Genomic DNA, 23,638 nt, shown 5'->3' on the forward strand with positions numbered 1-23,638 from the left:
ACTTGGGCCTCCCAAAGTGCTGGGATTATAGGTGTGAGCAACTGCGCCTGCCCTGTTTTTCTTATAATTTGTACAAGTTCTTCATGGATTATGGGTATCAACCCCTTTCTGTTTTACATGTTACAAATATTTTCTCTGAATCTATTTGCCTTTTAACTTGATTTTAGTATATTTTAGTATGTATTTTGAATGTTTATATGATCAGTTCCGTTAGTTACTATTTTCTGTTGTACTTCTGGGTTTTGTGCCATATGTTGAAATCCCTTCTCCATCTAAGTGATAAAAATATTCTCTGAGGCAGGATATGGTGACCCATGCTTGTAATCCCAGCATGTTGGGAGGCCGAGGCAGGAGGATTACTTGAGGCTAGGAGTGTGAGACTAGCCTGTCTCTAAAGTTTTTTTTTTTTTTTTTTTTTTTTAATTAGCCAGGCATAGTGGCATGTGCCTGTAGTATTAGCTACTCAGGAGGCTGAAGCAGGAGGATCCCTTGAGCTCAGGAGTTCCAGATTGCAGTGAGCTATGATCATACCACTGCACTGCACCTTGGGCAACAGAGCGAGACTCTGTCTCTGAAAAATACATACACGTGCGTGTATGTATATATTATATTCTCTGATGTTTTCCTCTAGCACTTTTATAGTTAGAATATGTATTTTTAAAATATATACATTTAAATATTTAATCTGTCTGGCATTTATTCGTGCTTTTGCTATGAGCTACAGACATAAAATTTTTTCCACATGTTTAGCCATTTTCCCAGTGAATTCATGGAGTAATTTCTTTCTCTCAGCTAACTGAAGTGTTGTATTTTTTATACACTAAATTCTTACATGCATGGGTCTGCTTCTGAACTGCTACATCCTGTTCTGTTGACCAATGTCATTTATTCCTGTGCTAGAGCTGCTCTGTTTTAATTATTGGTTCTTTATAGAAAGTGTTTTGTCTTTTTTTTTTTTTTTTTTTTTGAGACGGAGTCTCGCTGTGTCACCCAGGCTGGAGTGCAGTGGCGCGATCTCAGCTTACTGCAAGCTCTGCCTCCCGGGTTCATGCCATTCTCCTGCCTCAGCCTCCTGAATAGCTGGGACTACAGGCGCCTGCCACCACGCCCAGCTAACTTTTTGTATTTTTAGTAGAGATGGGGTTTCACTGTGTTAGCCAGGATGGTCTCGATCTCCTGACCTTGTGATCCGCCCATCTCAGCCTCCCAAAGTGCTGGGATTATAGGCATGAACCACTGCGCCTAGCGCTTATCTGTTTTTCTTTTGAGACAGGGTCTTACTCTGTCACCCAGGCTCGAGTACAGTGGTGTGATCATGGCTCACTGCAGCCTTGAACTCCTGACTTGGATGCTCCTCCCACCTCAGCCTCCTGAGTAGCTGGGACTACAGGCACATGCCACCATGCCTAGCTAGTTTTTTGTATTTTTTGTAGAGACAGGGTCTCACTCGGTTGCCCAGGCTGGTCTCGAACTCCTGGGCTCAAGCGATCCTCCCACCTCAGCCTCCCAAAGTGCTGGGATTACAGGTGTGAGCCTCTGTGCCTAGCCTAGAAAGTTTTGTTATCTATTGGAACAAGGTTCCCCCGTTTGTTTTTCAACATTTTCTTAACTATTTTCATGAATTTTATTTCAAGGTGAACTTTACATAAGGGAACTTGTATCCCAGACCCTTGTGGCTTCTGAGTGGTGCCTCTCTCATGGGCCTCTTTGTGTTTCTCTGGCCAGAGTCCTTTGAATATCCCTAGGCTGGTGATCCTAAAGCTTGGGCTTCTCCATCTCTTTCCAATCCACATATTTGGAACGTGTGTTTTGTTTTTTCCTTTTCAGAAGCTATAGGACATCCTCCTTTTAGTCTCTAAAGACCCAAGAGAAGTTAAACCTTAAAACATTTGTATTATCTATTTCTGTGTAGCCAATTACTGCCAAATTTAGCAGTTTAAAACAATACATGTTTACCATCTCATAGTTTCTGAAGGTCAGGAATCAAGGGCACCTTAGCTGGATTACTCCGATTTAGAATTTCCCATGAGGTGGCTGTCAGAATGTTGGCAGGGCTGGTGTCAGCTGAAAGCTTGCCTGAGCTGAAGGCTCTGCTTCCAAGCTCACTCACATGGCTGTCGGCAAGAGGCGTCAGTTCCTCACCACAGGAGCCTCTTCATAAGGCTGCTCAGGACACACCACCTGGCTTCTCCCAGAGTGAGTGAGCTGAGAGAGAGGCCATGGCAGATGTTGCAGTATCTCTTACAGCCTGTGTCAGAAGTGGCATACCGTTACTTGTAACATACTCTTTGGTTTCTACATTCTGTGATACGGAGAGGGAGGCAGCTAGACAAGGGTGTGAATACCAAGAGGTAGAGATTATTGGGGGGCAACTTGGAGGTTGGCTACCAAAGTCTTTGTTGGTAAATCTTGTGGGACTTTTTTGGTTTTGATTTTTTTTTTTTTTTTTAGTTAAAACATGCTTCAAAATTAAGAAATTATAAGAAGTGTATGATGACAAGTCTTCCACCCCAGTCCCCTAGTTACCCAGTTCCCTTTCCTCCAGTCAACAATTATTCTTATCTTTATTATACATCCAGGGGGATTTTATACTGATGCAAGGAAATGTACGTAATATTTTTCCTCTTTTAACATGAGTGATAGCGTGCTGTACAACTATTTTGCATCTTGCTTTCTTCACTTAATATAGCTTAAAAATGGTTTCATATTGGTACATAATCATTTCCTTACCTTTTACAGCTGCATTGTATTTCACAAGGGTGTTGTAGCATGGTTTACTTACCCATTTTTGTATTTTTTGGTTATTCTAATCTTTGACTATTACAGTAACAATATGGATCATGTCCTGTGTGTGAGTAATGTCCATGAAGTCTGTTCATGGAAATGGAATTGCTGGTTCAAACATTAGGTGCAGTCGTAGTTTTCACGGATAATTACCAAATTGCCCTCCCCATGGATTGTGCCACTTCTCTTGGCAGCAGTATATGAGAATATCTATTTGCACATACTCTTACCTACAGAGTATATATCAAACCTTTGAATCTTTGCTACTTTGACAGACAATTATATCTGTGTGATTTTAATTTGAATTCTAATGAGTGAAATTGAACATCTTTTCATATATTTAAGAGCCATTTGTATTTCCTTTTCTGTGGTCTGTTCATATTCTGTGCTTATTTGTCTGCTAGTGTTTTCCTTAGTGATCTGTAGGAACTCATTGTTAGAAATTTAGTCTTTTTTGGGGGGTGGGGGGAAGTAGTTAATGTATTTTACATATTTTTTAATATATAGGATTATTATGTTTTACTTTTTTATTATTTTGAAACAATATAGTATCAAACTATTGAGAGTAAGTTGTTGACATGATGCTTCACCATCCCTATTTAGTGTGTATTCCCTTCAAATACAAACATTCCACAAAGCCTTCTACATAATCATAGTATAGCCTTCAGAATCGTGAAACTAATACTAATGGTTTTATGATCACGCCTAGCAGTCTCTCTGCTTCTTTGACCCTAAAGGACAGGAGCACAAACTCTGGAGGTAGACTCCCTGGGTTCAAATTCCAGGTCTGGGCCGGGCACAGTGGCTCACGCCTGTAATCCCAGCACTTTGGGAGGCCAAGGCAGATGGATCACCTGAGGTCAGGAGTTCAAGACCAGCCTGGCCAACATGGCAAAACCCCGTCTCTACTAAAAATACAAAAAATTAGCCGGGCGCCATGGCACGTGCCTGTAATCCCAGCTACTCGGGAGGCCGAGTCAGGAGAATCGATTGAACCGGGGAGGTGGAGATTGCAGTGAACCGAGATTGTGCCACTGTACTCCAGCCTGGGCAACAAGAGCAAAACTCCATCTCAAAAATAAATAAATAAATAAGTAAATATTCCAGCTCTGCCACTCACTAGTTGTAGGTCTTTTGGCAAGTCACTAAATCCTACTATGCCTGAATTTCCTTATCTCTTACAAAGGATGTAATAATCATGCCTACTTTATAGGTCATTGTGAAGATTAGATGGTTAATGCTTAGAATAGTGATTGGTACAATGTGAAAGCCATGTCAGTGTTCCTATCATAATAATAATATTGGATGAAGAATGGTTGATAAGATTAAGTTTTAATGTTTTCTAGTAGCTGTGGATGACGTTATTAGAGTTCATAGACTACAATGTAAACTACAAATTGTTCAGCTAATCCAGGATATACTTTTGTTCTCTTTTTAGATTCCGGAATGACTACCATCTTGACTTACCCTTTTAAAAAACTTCCCACTACATCAAAATGGGCCCTCAGATTTGGTAAGTTTATTATTATTATTTTATTTTTAGAGATTGGATTTGGATTTATAAGCATCTTGCATAGATACTGAATGGTATTGCTTTTTGTAAACAGTTTATTTTGTCTTCCAGCCATAAGACCTCTGAGCTGTTCCTCCCAGCTACGAGCTGCCCCAGGTACAGTCATTTGTAAAATAAACATTTCTGATTTCAATGGTAGATTCCAGATTCTATAGTCTGTGAACTCTGAATAAAAACCAAAACTGATTTGCTAATTCTCCCCTTTTTATGAGCAACATGAAATCTCTGTTGCCTTCGAATTAAAAAATTATAGGGCCAATCAATAGTGATACTACCTTATTTAGGATTAGGCTTGAGGTTGTTGACAGGAGACTGTTTTCTGGGATTTGAACCTGCTGGAGTCATGGAGGTTCCATAAACCTCGCTGGTCAGTTTATTTATCCTCTTGCTGGCCATCCTGGAGATGAATGGCTTACAAATGCTCTTGAGACCTGTTATGGAACCAAAAGTTAACTTTTTAAATTTGCAATTTGTGAAATGCTTCTCTATTGATGAATATCTTCTCCCATGTGCAAGAGGGCCCATTCCTGAAATAGAAGTGATTAGGGAACTAGTAATAACAGAAAGTTGTTTAGTTAGTATGAAATAAAAGAGTAAGGAAATGTGTTGATTTTATATGGTCATTTACACCCTCAGTAAACCCAATAAATTAGGCTTCTTTACTGCAGATTTTTGTAGAATGTACTGTAGGTTTGTATCTTCCCAGGCTAGTGCTAAAAACACCCTGTCAAATTCTTAACATTTTTCTCCTTGCCTAGATTCTGTATGGACCCATGCCTTTGATTTTGGTTTTATTATGGTATTTCTACTTGTATAATAACTTAATAGAAAAAATATCTTCCAGGCTGGGTGTGGGGGCTCACGCCTGTAATCCCAGCACTTTGGGAGGCTGAGGCAGGTGGATCACCTGAGGTCAGGAGTTTGAGACCAGCTTGGTCAACATGGCGAAACCCTATCTCTACTAAAAATACAAAAATTAGCTGGGCGTGGTGGCGCACGCCTGTAGTCCCAGCTACTTGGGAGGCTGAGACACAAGAATCTTTGAACCCAGGAGGCGGAGCTTGCAGTGAGCCGAGATCACACCACTGCACTCCAGCCTGGGTGACAGAGCGAGACTCCGGCTCAAAAAAAGAAAAGAAAAGAAAAGAAAAAATCCTGGGATTTGGTTCCCAGGATTCAGAGGACCTGTATTCTCTTCCAGTTCTACCTCTTTTTGGGCCATGTGGCCTTGAACTGGTCACTTTACTTCCCTGTGCTTAGTTTCTTCATCTATAAAAGAAATATATAATAAGTCTTGTCTTATCAGCCTCATATAGTTATATCTCAAAGCACTTTAAAAACTGTAAATTCACTATAAGTGCAAGATGGTATTTTTCTATTATTGCCTAATCCCAACTACAGAAGTTTCATGTTGTCATATAACAAATATTTTTCCTGTGGCCTTTACATTCTAACTAATATATAGGTTTGTAGTACCCCCATAAATAATTCCTGTCTGTCTTGTTTTGCCTTTTCCCTAATTCTAATGTTGACCCAGGTCTTTGCTTTGCAAAGTCACACAAATAGACCTGATCCTTGCCAAGTGGGAGAAGGTCATTCTGAATACCAGCAGAGGAAACCATGTATCTGGTGTTTAAACTATTCCTTATATTGCTCTGTAACTGTTCCTGATGTTTCTGTCTCCCTAAATGTATTGTAAGCCCTGTGAGTCTAGCTTTTTGGTATCCCCAGTGTATAACACAGTGTTCCGCAAATATAACACAGTGTCCCACAAGTAATTTGCATTAATGCTGATGATGATAGTGGTACCAGAAGGCAAATGATAAAACAATGGGAAGTGGCCAGCTGCTTTGAGGGTGGAAGCAGGCATGTGCCTGGGCTCAGCAGGTTTTAGGTTGCAGTAACTTTTTTTGTTTTAACTGGCATTCTGTTTTGAAGATTGCAGTAATTTTATAATTAATTCCTCTTGAAGATCGTGTGAATATCTCTTCTTGACAGAGCTGTTAGGATGAAGGAATTAAAATAGAGGGATACAGAATTTGTGGATGTTTTTAGTCATCTGATGGACTGGAAATGTAAGTGCCTGTTGGAAATTTTGACTGATTTGATGGTTATGTCTATGTATAGATGCCTGTCTCTCTGTATATATATATACACACACACGTGTATAATAGTTGTATAATACATGACACACTTATTATCTTCTTTGATTTTAATTGTTTTTAAAGAGTGTAGAATGTATATCAGTCAGCCATTGAATTGTAGGTTTTGGAGTTGGGCAGAGCCTTTGAGGTCATCTAGTTCAGCTCTAATATTTGCAAATAAGAAAATCGTGGCAGAGTAGGCCTACAACCCAGATATTTTAGCTCCCAATTCAGATTCTTATAATTCATTACTGTTGTGTGCCCAGAGTACTGTAGAATATATAAAATGGAGCTGTATTGTGTTGCCCTTCAGAAAATTTTGATGTGCTTAGGAGCCAGTGCGCACATGAGGCAGAACGAGAGTCCTTAGGTGACTATTGAATACATAATTGGCCATTATTAGAAAGGGGTCATATGGTAGTTGTCTGCTATGGCCTCAATCAGTCCTCTCGTAAATGTGCTAGCGGCTCTGTTTTCTCTAATGCTTTCTCTTATTTCTTTATAATTGAAAGTAATGGGTTCATGTACCTGATTGCCTTGTTGATTTTGCATCACTGGGCAGGCTAAGAGCTCCCCTTCTTTTCTTTTTTCTTTTTTTTTTTTGAGACGGAGTCTTGCTCTGTTGCCCAGGCTGGAGTACAGTGGTGTGACCTCGGCTCACTGCAAGCTCCGCCTCCTGGGTTCTCACCATTCTCCTGCCTCAGCCTCCTGCGTAGCTGGGACTACAGGTGCCCACCACCATGCCTAGCTAATTTTTTGTACTTTTAGTAGAGATGTGGTTTCACCATGTTAGCCAGGATAGTCTCGATCTCCTGACTGCGTGATCCACTCACCTTGGCCTCCCAAAGTGCTGGGATTACAGGCGTGAGCCACCGATCCCGGCCAAGAGCTCCCCTTCTAATGCTGCTTGCCTAAGACAGGGTCCCATAACTGTAGTATATCCATTGTTTTCTTCCCAGTTTATTGGGGGAGGGGGCTCAGGAAAAACCTCTGTCTCCTCTGTGGCACCTTTACCTAGTAATGGTGGGGCTGAGGGAGGAGGAGAAGGTGGTAAGGTAGGTGATGGTTCCTCTTCCCTTCCCTTTTTAGGCTCTTCTGTGTAGAGCAGGGCCAAAGCAGCCCTAACTAAGGTCTACAACGTTAAAGATGTTACTGGGACCTGTTCCCCTTGTGCACGATGTCATTTAAGATTTCTTCCCACTTGTGGCTGGGCGTGGTGGCTCACGCCTGTAATCCCAGCACTTTGGGAGGCCGAGGCAGGCGGATCACAAGGTCAAGAGATCGAGACCATCCTGGCTAACCCGGTGAAACCCCGTCTCTACTAAAAATACAAAAAATTAGCCAGGTGTGGTGGTGGGCGCCTGTAGTCCCAGCTACTTGGGAGGCTGAGGCAGGAGAATGGTGTGAACCCCAGAGGTGGAGCTTGCAGTGAGCCGAGATTGTGTTGCTGTACTCTAGCCTGGGCTACAGAGCAAGACTCTGTCTAAAAAAAAAAAAAAAAGGTTTCTTCCGACTTGTTCCCAGAACTCTAGGTCTAGTGTGCTTTCTTCTGGGAACCATGGGTTATGGAAAACAGCAGTTTGCATTAGGTCCCTTAATTGAGCCTCTGAAACCGAGGCTCTGCTAGCTTTAAGCAGCTGTTTCAATACTTTTACATATTGTTGCTGTTGAGCTAACTCATGTGCCATTGTTACCGGTGGGCCTTTGTTCTTAGAGCTCCCAAGATGGGGCAGGCCACTCCCAAGATGGCAGCAAGCCTTTTTTCTCTGACCTGAGGTGCTTGGCCTCGCAGATTCCAAGGAATGGAACCTCGGGCCATGCGGTGAGTGTTATAGCTCTATTAGAAGCCGTGGGTCATGGAAGAGAACCGTGGAACCCAGCGACTAGTGTTCAGCTTGATTAGGATGAACCTGGGCACTTAGCTGCATAGGAACAATGGCGAGCCTCTAGCCTGAACGGGAAGGGCACTGGTTGCCTCACCGGATCAGGAACAGAGCGGAGGCCGGGCGTGGTGGCTCAAGCCTGTAATCCCAGCACTTTGGGAGGCCGAGATGGGCGGATCACGAGGTAAGGAGATCGAGACCATCCTGGCTAACATGGTGAAACCCCGTCTCTACTAAAAAATACAAAAAACGAGCTGGGCAAGGTGGCGGGCGCCTGTAGTCCCAGCTACTCGGGAGGCTGAGGCAGGAGAATGGCGTAAACCCGGGAGGCGGAGCTTGCAGTGAGCTGAGATCCGGCCACTGCGCTCCAGCCTGAGCGACAGAGCGAGACTCCGTCTCAAAAAAAAAACCAAAAAAACAAAACAAAGAAACGCAGTGGACACCCTGCCTGATCCGGAGGGGTGGAAGTCAACGGCGGGTCTGTGACAGCAGCGAGCAGCAGTGGTGGATGGTGAGCAAAAGCTCAGCTCAAGCCGGACCAGAAGAGTGTGCAAGATTTAATAGAGTGAAAACAGAGCTCCCATATAAGGGGAGGGGACCCAAAGGGGGTTGCCCCTCCCTGCTCAAATGCCTGGGGTTTATATCCCAATCACTGTCCCTCCTCCTGTGCTCTCAGATGATAGATGATTTGAGTATTTCTTTACCTCCTGCTTTTAACCTAATTGGTATTTTAGTGAGCCCTCTTTACTACCTGATTGATTGGTCAGGTGTGAGCTGAGTTACAAGCCCTGTGTTTAAAGGTGGGTACAGTCACCTTCTCTAGCTAGGCTTAGGAATTCTTAGTTGGCCTAGGAAATCTAGTTAGTCCTGTCTCTCACCATGATGAAACATCATGTCCCGTGATGAAAGCCTAGCTTGAAAATCCCCTCAGACTTGGAAATCTTGAGCGGGCACCAATTACTTACTGCCCAGTCACTTCACCTTCATTTTTGAGGGTTCTGTCAGGATCCATTGCAGCATGCCTCACATGGGGCACCACCTGCCAGGTCTGTCCTGCAGACCCTGGCCAACTGACACATGAAATGAGTACTCAGACACAGGTATGCAGTGTAAGACCAGCTAGGGGTCTGCCTGGCTCTAGTGGCCAAAGTGCAGCAGCCCGAGGAGCTGGAGCTGCTTGCTTTCATTCAGTATAGGCACAATGATGAAAGCCTGGAGCAAACACAATCTATGGGTAACTAACATTTATTGTTCCCCTTCCAGGAACATCTTGCATGGGTGATCAAAGATCAGCCCCTGGTCAACATAAATAAATAAGCTAGTTTAAGATACATTCCCCTACACTCCCTTGTACCTACTTCTTGCCCTCTGCCTCAGGGTGATAGAACAACTGCCTTCAGCTCTTCCTCCCTGGGGCTCTGCAGAACCTTCTGACCTTTCGGAAGGCCTGCACCTTTCCCTATAGTTTCTCCCACCACTCTGACTGATCTCCTACATATAATAATGAATATTTTTAAAATGTGGCTTGTAGAGTTAGTTTAATTACTTTATAATATGCTAAATTATTTGGAATGGCCAGTATGCCCTAGAGGTTGCCCAGAGGTTTAGAGGCAGGAACCCTCAGTAACTGTTGTTATCAGGGAAGGCTTTACTAGGAGATAGAATGTGAACGAGGCCCAAGAGAGAGGTTAAGAATTAGATGGGCAAAAAAGGGACCAGGCAGATGGGAGGTCCATAAGTAAAGGCAAGGAGGCTGACCTGAGCAAAGCTCTAAAGGACTGGGGGCTGGCTCATCTTGTTCTATTTTGAGAAGTAGTGGAAAATACTTCTGGATAGTTAAGGTGGAACCAAGTAAAGCAGGCTGTTTGTTAGAAGAGTTAAGAATTTGAAATTTATCTAAAAGTGTATAAAAGGAATATATGGTTAGTTTTGTTTGTTTGTTTGTTTTGAGACAGAGTCTTGCCCTGTCACCCAGGCTGGAGTGCAGTGGCAAGATCTCAGCTTACGGCAACCTCCACCTCCTGGGTTCAAGCCATTCTTCTGCCTCAGCCTCCCCAGTAGCTGGGATTATAGGCACGTACCCCTGTGCCATCCAATTTTTTTTTTTTTTTTTTTGGAGACGGAGTCTCGCTCTGTTGCCCAGGCTGGAGTGCAGTGGCTGGATCTCAGCTCACTGCAAGCTCCGCCTCCCGGGTTCACGCCATTCTCCTGCCTCAGCCTCCCAAGTAGCTGGGACTACAGGCGCCCGCCACCACGCCCCGCTAGTTTTTTGTATTTTTTAGTAGAGACGAGGTTTCACCGTGTTAGCCAGGATGGTCTCGATCTCCTGACCTCGTGATCCGCCCGTCTCGGCCTCCCAAAGTGCTGGGATTACAGGCTTGAGCCACCGCGCCCGGCCCCAATTTTTGTATTTTTAGTAGAGGCAGAGTTTCACTATGTTGGCCAGGCTGATCTTGAACTCCTGACCTCGTGATCTGCCCGCCTCGGCCTCCCAAAGTGGTGAGATTACAGGCATGAGCCACCACGCCTGGCTTGGTTAGGTTTTAAAATGTGGAATGACATGATGGCATACCATTGGACCTGTCACCTGCAAGGTCAGTCATGAATAGTCTGCAAATCTTCACATTTAGTGGCCTGTTTTCAGTCTACTGAAATTAGGATTCTTCTCCTTGAGGACCAATGCATTTGACCATCTTGTTCTCCTTGACACTCTCCTGCCTTTGATCTTTTATACCGTTCTCTCTTGATTCTCCTACTACCTCTCAAGTTACTGTTTGTCTTGCATCTTCCCTCAGCCTTCTCATTGTAGGGACATCACAAAGCTAAGTGTCTTTTTGTTGTAGTAATGGACCCTCAGGTTAAGGATGAGAAGGTTTGTGTGTACTACAGCTGGAAAGGCGTTAGGAACCAAGCAAGCAGTTCTAGGGGCTAGCTACTTTGTCTCTCTCATGCCCCACACGGTATGTCCCTTTCCTGGTCTTTCTGCTTCTATCATTCTTCCTTCTGGCTGGCTTATTTGCTCACTTACAGTTTACAGACTAACTTATGAATGACGTCAATTTACCATCGCCCTGATTCTTCCTCGTGACATCTTTTCAGCTTCAACTAATTTTGCATTTCTTTCCGTGCTTCTTTGCCTAGAGAGAGAATCTGACTAGCACAACTGATCACTTGTAGGTAAATGACACTGGTTTGTGGTTGGCTCCTATATAGATGGATCGTTGGTGAGTCCAGTACATACTCTGGATCTGATCAGTTTTTATATTGACTTAGGGATGTGCCTATGGCTTCCCCTTTGGCAGGGACTGTAAGCGGGGCAACTCTCTTTAGAGGGGGCTGTGGGATGTCCAAAACAACAACAACACAACAAACACCCCCCCCACACCCAAACAAACAAAAAAAGCATCTTTTATTGTTAAAGAGGAAAAAAGAAATTTAAAAATAAAAGAAATAGAGGGGGCTGTGGGAGAACAGGCGTTGCAAAATACATCTCTGCTTTCTTTCTGTATTCTGAGTTTCAATATTTCATGACTTTCTAATCTACACTCATTTCTCTTCAGAGGTTTTGCTTTGCATCTTCTAGCTAACTGTGTAGTTAACATATCCACCTGGATGTCTCTGTCACCTCAAAGTTAGTGAGTTTAAAAATGAGGCCGGGCACAGTGGCTTACGCCTGTAATCCCAACACTTTAGGAAGCCAAGGTGTGCGAATCACTTGAGGTCAGGAGTTCAAGACCAGCCTGGCAAACAAGGTGAAACCCCATCGTTACTAAAAATGTAAAAACTAGCTGGGTGTGGTGGCATGCACCTGTAATCCCAACTGCTCGGGAGGCTGAGGCAGGAGAATTGCTTAAACCTGGGAAGTGGAGATTGCAGTTAGCCGAGATTGTGCCACAGCACTCCAGCCTTGGCGACAGAGCGAGACATCGTCTCAAAAAAAATAATAATAATAATTAAGTCCCCTTCTTTTCCCCAAAACCAGTTCTCATTTTGTTTCAGGTAGCTAAGTATTCTTAGTCTCAAAGCTTCCTTTATAATCCTGTTTTCCTGTTTCCTTTCTTTCTATATCTGATTGGTTGCCAGCATACCTTGTTTTCCTTTATAAACATCCTCTCTACTCATGTTGATACTGCCTTTATCCTGGCCTTTTGCGCCACATACTTGGGTTTGCCACAGTCTCTTCGCTTACCTCCTTGTTCCGTTTATCTCCTTCACCAGCAGCACATCTCCATGAATGCTGCCAGGGTCATCTTTATGCCCTATTTTATCATGACTATTAACTCTGACTAATATTTCTTTAAAGTTGGTTGTAGATGTTTACTATAAATATTTCTCTGTGACATTAACAGGTGTGGTAAGGTCGTTGTCGACATTGTATTCCCAGTAATTTAGAATTTTTTTCTATCTCTGATAATGAAGGAATAATGATAGAGTAGGTAAATTCCAACATTAACAACAACAAGAAAATAGTGAACTAGATTTTGATATATTAACACGGAATGTTCTTCCAGCTATATTGTTAAGCCAACAAGGTATATGTAACGTACAAGTATATGCATGTAAATGCACTAAAAGAAAAGATTTGTAAGTGTATGCACCAAATAAACAGACTTTACCTCTCAGAAGAAAATAGTGTGGTAGGCGAAAGCATAAAGAGGGAACTTTAGTTTTTACTCTCCATAGTTTAGTATTATTTACTTTTTTAAAAAACCACAGGCACGTATTTATATTTTATTCTTTAATTTAAGAAACCTAAAGGGTTTCCTTGGTGAAGAATGTGAAACACACACACACACAAGTTGGGCACAGAGTAGTCTTGAAAGACATGACAATATCACCAGACTTTAGAAGAAGCTAAAGAGCCAGAGGGAAAAAGTCAGAAGTCGACTACCTGGGAGGAGGGATAGACAAGAGACCAAACTAAAGGAAACTAAGTGTGGATCCAGCTTGTCCCCAAAGCTTGCCTTGCTTCGAAGCATCCAACGGTAAAGAATCTTCACCTATGCCTGTGATTTGTGGGCCTGAAGAAAACTATCCATCCTTGCAAATGTCTTCTGCTGAGATGCCTCACATGGAGATTGTCTCTCCTCTTCCTTCCTCCATGGATCTGCTTATTCAGGAGAGCCCCGATTCTTCCACCAGTCCCAAAGGCAAACAACCTACTGCTGCAGAGAATAGTGCCACAAAAAAGGAAGACAAGGTCCCCGTCAAGAAACAGAAGGCCAGAACTGTGTTCTCTTCCGCCCAGCTTTGTGTACTCAATGATAGATTTCAGAGACAGAGATACCTCAGCCTCCAGCAGATGCAAGAACTTTCCAACATCCTGAACCTCTGCTACAAACAGGTGAAGACCTAGTTCCAGAACCAGAGAATGAAATCTAAGAAGTGGCTGAAAAACAACTGGCCAAAGAATACCAATGGTGTGACTCAGAAGGCCTCAGCACCTACCTACCCCAGCCTCTACTCTTCCTACCACCAGGGATGCCTGGTGAACCCGACTGGGAACCTTCCGATGTGGAGCAACCAGACCTGCAACAGTTCATCCTGGAGCAACCAGACCCAGAATGTCCCACCCTGGAGCAACCACTCCTGGAACACTCAGACCTGGTGCACCCAGTCCTGGAACAATCAGGCCTGGAACAGTGCCTTCTATGACTTTGAAGAGGAATCTCTGCAGTCCTGCTTGCAGTTCCAGCCAAATTCTCCTGCCAGTGACTTGGAGGCTGCCTTGGAAGCTGCTGGGGAAGGCCTTAATGTAATACAGCAGACGACTAGGTATTTTAGTACTCCACAAACCATGGATTTATTCCTAAACTACTCCACGAACGTGCAACCTGAAGATATGTGAAGATGAGTAAAATTGATATTACTCAATTTCAGTCTGGGCACTGGCTGAACCTTCCTCTCCCCTCCTCCCCTCCCTGATAGGATTTTTCTTGTTTGGAAACCACGTGTTCCGGTTTCCATTATGTCTATCCAGTCAATTTGATGGAGGGTGGAGTATGGTTGGAGCCTAATCAGAGAGGTTTCTTTTTTTCCTATTGGATCTTCCTGGAGAAAAGACATTTTAATAACTTTGGCTGCTAAGGACAACATGATAAAAGCTGTCTCTGGCTATAGATAAGTAGATCTAATACTAGTTTGGATATCTTTAGGGTTTAGAATCTAACCTCAAGAATAAGAAATACAAGTACAAATTGGTGTGATGAAGATACTCCTATTGTTTGGGATTGGGAGGCTTTGCTTATTTTTTAAAAACCATTGAGGTAAACGGTTAATTGATTTCCTCACCCTTTTTGGCTCAGTTGTACTATATCCCCTAATTTGTTGGTTATGCTAATCTTTGTAGAAAGAGGTCTTATATTTGCTGCATCATAATGACATTAGTACTACTTTAGTCAATTTAAGTACAAATAAATCAAACAACTGTTTTTCCTTTAGTTGATTTTACCCTTATTTTACATAGTGTTTCAATGAGTAAATATGCAGCTTAAACATTAAAAAAAAGAAAAGAAAAAGAAAAGAAACCTAAAGGAAGTTTGCTTTTTTGAGATTAAAAAGTATTTAGGCATGTGGGTTTTTGCAGAATAGCAAGTCACCATCCAAGGGCCCTTTATTTCCACATAGAAAGGTAAGAACATCAAGCTATGTGAAGAGTGAACAATATCAGTCATTGCAACTTCTAATATTAAGGGTAGATTTGCATGTAAATTTGGTTACTTCTAATGATATAGGTTGTCAAACACTTAATAAAAATGAACTATTTTGTTAATGGCATAAATTCCCTCATCATTGGATATAAGCTTTATCTTAAATATTATGTAGAAACTTACAAATGCTAGTCAGTTTCTTAGCCTTTTTTTGAAAAAAATTTAAAGTGGTTTAGTAAATGGTAAATGCAGGTTGGCATTAATGATGTAATAATTCTTAAAATGACTGTCTTAAAAGATGTAAAAGTAGGCCGGGCATGGTGGCTCACGTCTGTAATCCCAGCAGTTTGGGAGGCTGAGGCGGGCACGTCACCTAAGGTCAGGAGTTTGAGACCAGCCTGGCCAACATGGTGAAAACCCATCTCTACAAAAATACAAAAATTAGCCAGGCATGATGGCAGGTGCCTATAATCCCAGCTACTCGGGAGGTTGAGGCAGGAGAATTGCTTGAATCCAGGAGGCAGAGGTTGCAGTGAGCCGAGATCGCACCATTGCACTCCAGCCTGGGTGACAGAGCGAGACTCCAGCTTAAAAAAAAAAAAAAAAAGTAAAAGTAATCAGACTTATATATTTTAATTAGTAGTTTTTTTAAAAACTTTATCTTAAAGCTGTCCAGACCAAAACGAAGAAGACGTTAGCCAAACCCAATATAAGGAATGTTGTGGTGGTGGATGGTGTTCGCACTCCATTTTTGCTGTCCGGCACTTCGTAAGTATGACATGATCATATTATTTTTTTCCTTCTTTTAAGACACTTTCAAAGGTAGTCTTTGTAAATGTAACCCAGTAGGTAATGATATTGTTAGTGGACTAATATTTGGATAGCAGTCCCATGAAATTAATATAGAATAAGTCAAGACAGGAGTGAAATAATATGGCAACATTTGTTTTTTATCCTTCTCGTGAATAAGCCTAGTGTAGTATTACTTGAAATAGCTCTATTTTGAAAGCCTAGAGGTCCAGATAGCTTGCTTCCAACAGAGCTGTCCTTTCCTTTTCTGGAGAAAAGGACATCGTCTCTGTGCCTCCTCAGAAGTTTGAGTGCTGAAGATAATGGGCCATGGGCATTCCGAAGGGCCTATATAATCCACTGGTTTGGCCTCCTGGAAATTAGTAAAATTGGAGTTGATAGGGCTGGTCCAAACCCCTCGCATAGCACAACCTCAAGTGTATGGGACAAGAATGATCCTAGACCAGCTCCAGAATTCCCTAGATCAAAATTGCCCTTCTCCTTGGCCTTTTATGCTTCTTTTCTGTCCCCGAGTGAAGGTTAGTCTATCCAAAAGCTGGTAATGGACTTTGATAACAAAGTTTAAACTGTTCATTCTATTATGTTTAGATTGTTTTAGTGTTTATATTTTGAATAGGTAGTTGCCAGCTTTAAAAAAATGCTGCAGAATGTTAGGCATCTGTTAAAAATAATGAGACCTATCTTTATATACTAATATGGAAGACCTAAGATCTTGAAGATATGTTAAGTGTAAAAAGCAAGGTGCAGGCCGGGTGCAGTGGCTCACACCTGTAATCCCAGCACTTTGGGAAGCCAAGGCAAGAGGATTGCTTGAGCCCAGGAGTTTAAGACCAGCCTGGGTAACATAGCAAGACCTTGTCTCTACAGAAAATAAAAAATATTAGCTGGGCATGGTGGTACACACCTGTAGTCTCAGCTACTCTGGAGGCTGGAGGCTGAGGTGGGAAGATCACTTGAGCCTGGGAGGTCAAGGCTGCAGTGAGCTGTGATCATGCTACTACCTACACTCCAGCCTGGGTGACAGCAAGACCCTATCCCCTCCCCCCGCCCCCCAAAAAAAGCAAGGTGCACAGTATTATGTATAATGTGCAGTGACTTATGAAAGATACACGTGTGTGTGTATATGTATATAGGATGATATATATGTATATGTATATACATATACACACATATAAAAATGAACAAAGGTTCATTTTTAAACAGACAGTTTGGGACCTGTAAATATATTTTCTAATAGAAGTAATGCTATAAGATGGCCAGGCACGTGGCTCATGCCTGTAATCCCAACACTTTGGGAGGCCAAGGTGGGTGGATCACTTGAGGGTAGGAGTTCATGGCAAAACCCTGTCTCTACTGAAAATACAAAAATTAACTGGGTGTGGTGGTATGCACCTGTAGTCCCAGCTACACCAGACGCTAAGGCATGAGAATCTCATGAACCCAAGAGGTGGAGGCTGCAGTGAGCTGAGATCGCACCGCTGTACTCCAGCCTGGGCAACAAAGCGAGACCCTGTTTCAAAAAAAAAAAAAAAAAAAAGTAATGCTATAAGTAAATGGTAGTGACGTTTCTTTATTCATCCTATTTTATCAATATAGTAATCCACTTAACAATGTTTCTATAATCTCTTTCCTGTACTGACACAACAGTGAAAGTAAGAATCAGAAGGCTTTAGAAGCAGGAAGAAGATGGTGTCCTCCTTTTACTCTGCAGCAATAAAATAGAAAAAGAAAGTTCCATCAATACATGAAAGTTCTTGGCTAGGAAGACTCTTTTTTTGTAAGGATCATGTATATATTATGTAGGTGTTCGATACTAACTGTTTTACTAGCTGTTAAAAAATACAAACAGACCAGGTTCAGTGGCTCACGCCTGTAATCCCAGCACTTTGGGAGGCGAAGGCAGGTGGATCACCTGAGGTTAGGAGTTCGAGACCAGCCTGGCCAGTATGGCAAAACCCCATCTCTACTAGAAATACAAAAATTAGCTGGGTGTGGTGGTGCATGCCTGTAGTCCTAGCTACTTGGGAAGCTGAGGCAGGAGAATCGCTTGAACCTGGGAGGTGGAGGTTGCAGTGAGCTGAGATTGCGCTACTGCACTCCAGCCTGGGCGTCAGAGCGAGACTCCATCTCAAAAAAAAGCACAACAAAACAAACAAGAAAAAAACAAACCCAAACATACTCAACTGTTTCATTTACTTTTATTAAACATTTGATGATTAGTATTTGCATGAAGTTTAATTTGAGGTATTTACCAAATTAACATTGGGTTGTTCCTTTCTTTGTTGTGTATTGTGTTTTAGTTTAATTCAGGATTCTGGTTGAGAAAGAAGGCAGTTCATGAGCAATCTAGTGGTTCAAAGGAGAAAGTCTTTGAGTAATGTAAGAAATGATAGTGAATAGGGAAGAGAGAATAAAAAGTATTTTAAGGCAATATTCATGTGAAGAACAAAAGTCACTAAAAAATAACATTAGAGGCCCGGTGCAGTGGCTCACACCTATAATTCCAGTGCTTTGGGAGGCCGAGGCGGGAGAATTGTTTGAGGCCAGGAGTTTGAGACCGGCTTGAGCTATGAGCAACATAACTAGACACCTACCCCCAACCCCTCCTCACCCCCACCTGCCAGTCCTATCGCTACAAAAAAAGAAGGGAAAAGGTGTTTTAATTAGCCAGGCATAGTGGTGCATGCCCCTAGTCCCAGCTACTTGGGAGACTGGCAGGAGTGTTGCTTGAGCCCAGGAGTTTGAGGCTGCAGTGGGCTGTGATCGTATATGAGCTATGCTATTGCATTTCAACCTGGGTGACAGAGCGAGACCTTGTCTCTTAAAACAAGAAAAATTAATAATAATAACATAGAGGGAAAATTTATAAGGACAACAATTTTTACATTATTGATGTTAGGATTGAGGTGCCAAATAAGTCTTCTCTAATAGAAGATCATTTTCTAAGTGGAAAAAGTATTTTTCTGTTTAATTTGCAGAAACGTTGCTTTCAACTTGAGTGTTATTTGGAAGGCCAGGTTCTTATGGGTGGGGGCATTTGGGAAGCACTCCTGGGAATAGAGTCTAGCAGTGGAATTCAGAAGTCTATCAATCATTCAGGTAGAGGAGTGTAAGAGTATGAGAATAAAGATTGTAAATGATAAGTTGGCTGGAAATGATAAACCTAGTCTGGGGCCGGGCGCAGTGGCTCATGCCTGTAATCCCAGCACTTTGGGAGGCCAAGGCGGGCAGATCACCTGAAGTCAGGTGTTTGAGACCAGCCTGGCCAACATGGCAAGACCCCATCTCTACTAAAAATACAAAAATTAGCCAGGCATGGTGGTGTGTGCCTGTAATCCCAGCTACTTGGGAGGCTGAGGTGGGAGGATCCCTTGAGCCCAGGAGGCACATTGCACCACTGCACTCCAGTCTTGGTGACGGGGCAAGACTCTCTTAAAAAAAAAAAAAGGGATTGTAAATGGTAAATAATTTATGGCTTATGGCTTTATGGCTTAGGCATTTTCAAACTGGCACATGACTTTTCCCCAAATAATTCTGTTTTAAATTTGAGGAAACTGGGTTTACCTATGAAAAATTTGGAAAACTACTCATGGTTCTTCTGTGATTCTGAGTGAAAATAAAAGTAAAAATATTTTGTAGTTTTTAAGTTTTACTAATTTTCAGGAACTTGAAGAATGAATCTTCTTATTTAATCCAATGATTAAATCTCTGACTTAAAAATAAAAATAATTTATTTTTGATGTTTAAACAAACAAACAAATAAATAAATAGAGTTCATACCCAGATCTTGGTTTCTAAACAGCATTCTTCAATACAAAGAACCAGAGCTCCTTTGAAGAATGATTAGGACTGAGCCAGAGAAAAGACAGGATGAGCAAGGAGACCTTGTAGTGCTGGAAAGCAAAGAAGTACTTATAAAAAAAAGTGGGGGCCGGGCGCGGTGGCTCACTCCTGTAATCCCAGCACTTTGGGGGGCCGAGGCGGGTGGATCACCTGAGGTTGGGAGTTCAAGACCAGCCTGACCAACATGGAGAAACCCCATCTCTACTAAAAATACAAAATTAGCCAGGCATGGTGGCGCATGCCTGTAATCCCAGCTACTCGGAAGGCTGAGGCAGGAGAATTGCTTGAACCCAGGAGGTGGAGGTTGTGGTGAGCTGAGATAGTGCCATTGCACTCCAGCCTGGGCAAAAAGAGCGAAACTCCGTCTCAAAAAAAAAAAAAAAGTGGGGTTTGGGGGGCCATGTCAAAAAGACGCAGGTCTGACCTGCAGGAACTACCAGTCACCAAAACTGCAATGATTTGAGCAATAAAATAAATCACAATAGTATTGGAACATAACCCAAAGAATAAAACAAATGCCTATGAATCTAATCTGATATAAATAAATGAATAAATAAATACACTTTGGGAGGCCAAGGTGGGTGGATCACTTGAGATCAGGAGTTAGAGACCAACCTGGCCAACATGGTGAAACCCTGTCTCTACTAAAAATACAAAAATTAGCTGGGTGTGGTGGCGGGCGCCTGTAATACCAGCTACTCAGGAGGCTGAGGCAGGAGAATCATTTGAACCTGGGAGGTGGAGGTTGCCGTGAGCCAAGATTGTGCCAGTGCACTCCAGCCTGGGCAACAGAGTGAGACTCTGTCTCAAAAAAAAAAAAAAAGAGTAAATGAGAAGGAACAAGTCTTCCTTACAGAAGAATTTCGATTAATAAATATAGGAGGACTGTATACAGTGGTTCACACATGTAATCCCAGCACTTTGGGAGGCTGAGGTAGGAGGATTGCTTGAGGCCAGGAGTTTGAGACTGGCATAGACAAAGTGAGACTCCATCTCTGCAAAAACTAAAAATGAAAAAGTAGCCAGGTGTGGTAGCAGACACCTGTAGTCCTACCTACAAGGGAGGCCGAAGTGGGAGCATCGCTTGAGCCTATGAGTTTGAGGCTGCAGTGACCTGTGATTGCACCACTGCATTCCAGTATGAGTGACAGAGACCCTGTCTCAAAAAATAAAAATAAATAAAGAATGGGAAAAATAAATAACCGTTAGAATACCCCATAATACTTGCTGCAAGATCTACAAATGATTGCTAAAATTAGGTGAAATGTTAAGAAGAAACAGAATATTTGCATAGTCTCAAAGAATCTCCCCCAAAATATTTATCAATTACTATGATGATTTCGACATATGTCAGCAAAGTCTGTGTTATTCCTGCCACTGGAAGGTGGAACTTAATTCTTCCCTTGAATGTGAGCTAGACTTAGTGACTCACTTCTAACAAATTGAGTAAAGGAAGGAAAAAATAGTAACTTTATAGTGGAGTAAATGGCAGACATCACTTGACCCAAATCATCACGTTGACATCACTGGTAGTAAGTCAATGATATCACATACCCCCTGATATGAAGCTAAGAGAAATACAGTTTGCCTCTGTGATATTCTTCCCCCAAATCCATAACTCCAGTCTTCAAAAGTGTCAGGGTCATGAAAGACAAGACTGAGAAACTGTCACAAATTGAAGGAGACTAAGGAGGTATAACAACTAAATGCAACATGGTATCTTGGATTGAATCCTGGAACAGAAAAAGGACATTAGTGGAACAACTGGTGAGATTCAGATAGTTAGTAGTTTAGTGAATAGTATTGTGCTGATGTTCATTTCTTAGTTTTAATAAGTATATCATGGTTATGTAAGATGTCAGTATTAGAAAAAGCAGGAGAAGGCTGGGCACGGTGGCTCATGTCTATAATCCCAGCACTTTGGGAGGCCAAGGCAGGCGAATCACCTGAGGTCAGGAGTTCAAGACCAGCCTGACCAACATGGTGAAACCCCGTTTCTACTAAAAATACAAAAATCAGCTGGGCATGGTGGTGGGTGCCTGTAATCCCAGCTATTTGGGAGGCTGAGGCAGGAGAATTGCTTGAACCCGGGAGGTGGAGGTTGCAGTGAGCCGAGATTGTGCCATTGCACAACAAGAGTGAAACTCCGTCTCAAAAAAAAAAAAGCAGGGGGAAAAAGGGAACTCTTCTCTCTTTTTCCAATTCTTATTTATTTATTTAGACAGGGTCTTGCTCTGCTGCCCAGACTGGAGTGCAGTGGCGTGATCCTAGCAGCCTCAAATTCATGGCCTTAAGCAGTCTTCTCACCTCAGCCTCCCAAGTAGCTAGGACTATAGATCCATGCCACCACGCCTGGCTAATTTTTAATATTTTTTGTAGAGACAGGGTCTTGTTTGTTGTGTTACCCAGGCTGGTCTTGAACTCCTGGCCTCAGGCAGTCATATCACCTCAGCCTCCCAAAGTGTTGGGATTCTAGGTGTGAGCCACCATGCTCGGCCTCTTTCCATTCTTGGGTAAATCTCAAGTTACTTAAAAGCAAAGAGTTTCTTCAAAAGTCGTAATACATCACCTGTAGCCCTGTAGGCATTACAAAATAAATAAATAATATACTTTTAAAATAAAATGTTTAAAGGAAAAGAGATCCCAAAGGTGGGGCTTCACTTTAAAGAAAATTTAGTGTGCGTTATGCTGAGCATTAAGGTATTGGACAACATTTTTGTTTGATTCTTAGCAAGCTCAGTAGGAGTTAAGGTTTGCTAGATTTTTAAGGATGACAAATAGCAAAGTCATACTATTTCATCATTTGAAATGATGAACTGCCTTGGATAGTAAAGTTAAGTGTGTTTGTAGCAGCATGTGTTAGATGATATCTGAGTATTTCAAATAGAATGAAAACTTCATTGAAGCTCTAGGGTTTCGGTTTAAATTATTTGTTTTCTTTCCGCAGATATAAAGACCTGATGCCACATGATTTGGCTAGAGCAGCACTTACGTAAGTAAATGCAGTTTCATTTCCGTTCTTATTTCGTTAAAGGCACTTTCTCCAGTTTTTACGCATAAAATAGCAATTTGTTCTTATTTTCACCATCTGTACTACACAAATTTAAGCAGCTTATGAATATCATCAATCTTTATTTTGCAGGCTTAACAGTGTCTTAGCATGACAGTATATTTTAATGCTATCCTAGCTAGCCACAGGACTTGATTGATCAGCCTAAACACAATACATATATTTGGTGATTGCCTTAGGAACTTGTATAAGGGTAGCTGAACAGATTATGTAGATATTTACCTAGAAAGAATCCTAGCCGGGCGCGGTGGCTCAAGCCTGTAATCCCAGCACTTTGGGAGGCCGAGACGGGCGGATCACGAGGTCAGGAGATCGAGACCATCCTGGCTAACCTGGTGAAACCCCGTCTCTACTAAAAAATACAAAAAACTAGCCGGGCGAGGTGGCGGGCGCCTGTAGTCCCAGCTACTCAGGAGGCTGAGGCAGGAGAATGGAGTAAACCCGGGAGGCGGAGCTTGCAGTGAGCTGAGATCCGGCCACTGCACTCCAGCCTGGGCGACAGAGCGAGACTCCGTCTCAAAAAAAAAAAAAAAAAAGAATCCTAAAAGACTCCTGAAGATTTATGTGCAAACCAAGTAAAAATCTAAAATTAGATGCAGTTAAATAAGATTGGGCTGGATGAATAATTTGGTGAGAGTCATGAAATGTGTTGCTGTTTCTGGGATGAAGTAACATGTAAGGCATTATCTCATTCATTTTCCATTGACACTTTGCCTTTGTGTCTTCAGCCAACCACAGCTCTTTCTTAGTCTGGAGAAACCCTTCAGTTGACCTTTCTGTCCATTCTAACTCTGTTTTTTTTTCTTCTCTTCCTACAAGACTTCAAGCATGAGTGAAAGGGCAGTTGTTTCTGTTTCCTTACTATCAGTTTCCTCTAATTG

The 23,638-nt window shown here is 42.3% G+C and overlaps 1 protein-coding gene and 1 pseudogene across 2 annotated transcripts in view; both read left to right on the top strand.

Moving 5' to 3' along the window:
- Positions 1–23,638, top strand: part of HADHB (hydroxyacyl-CoA dehydrogenase trifunctional multienzyme complex subunit beta) — a 49,578-nt gene that overhangs the window by 5,409 nt on the left and 20,531 nt on the right. For both annotated transcript variants that reach the window (XM_007971246.3, XM_007971247.3), the window contains exons 2-5: positions 4,223–4,297; positions 4,409–4,453; positions 15,703–15,802; positions 22,635–22,679. In XM_007971246.3, coding sequence (XP_007969437.1) covers positions 4,231–4,297; positions 4,409–4,453; positions 15,703–15,802; positions 22,635–22,679 — 257 coding nt within the window. In that variant the 5' untranslated portion in view covers positions 4,223–4,230. The remainder of the gene's footprint in view (positions 1–4,222; positions 4,298–4,408; positions 4,454–15,702; positions 15,803–22,634; positions 22,680–23,638) is intronic.
- LOC103220639 (homeobox protein NANOG pseudogene) lies at positions 4,467–15,696 on the top strand (annotated as a pseudogene).

The sequence above is a fragment of the Chlorocebus sabaeus genome, chromosome 14 (genome assembly GCF_047675955.1).
Source record: "Chlorocebus sabaeus isolate Y175 chromosome 14, mChlSab1.0.hap1, whole genome shotgun sequence".
NCBI lineage: Eukaryota > Metazoa > Chordata > Mammalia > Primates > Cercopithecidae > Chlorocebus > Chlorocebus sabaeus.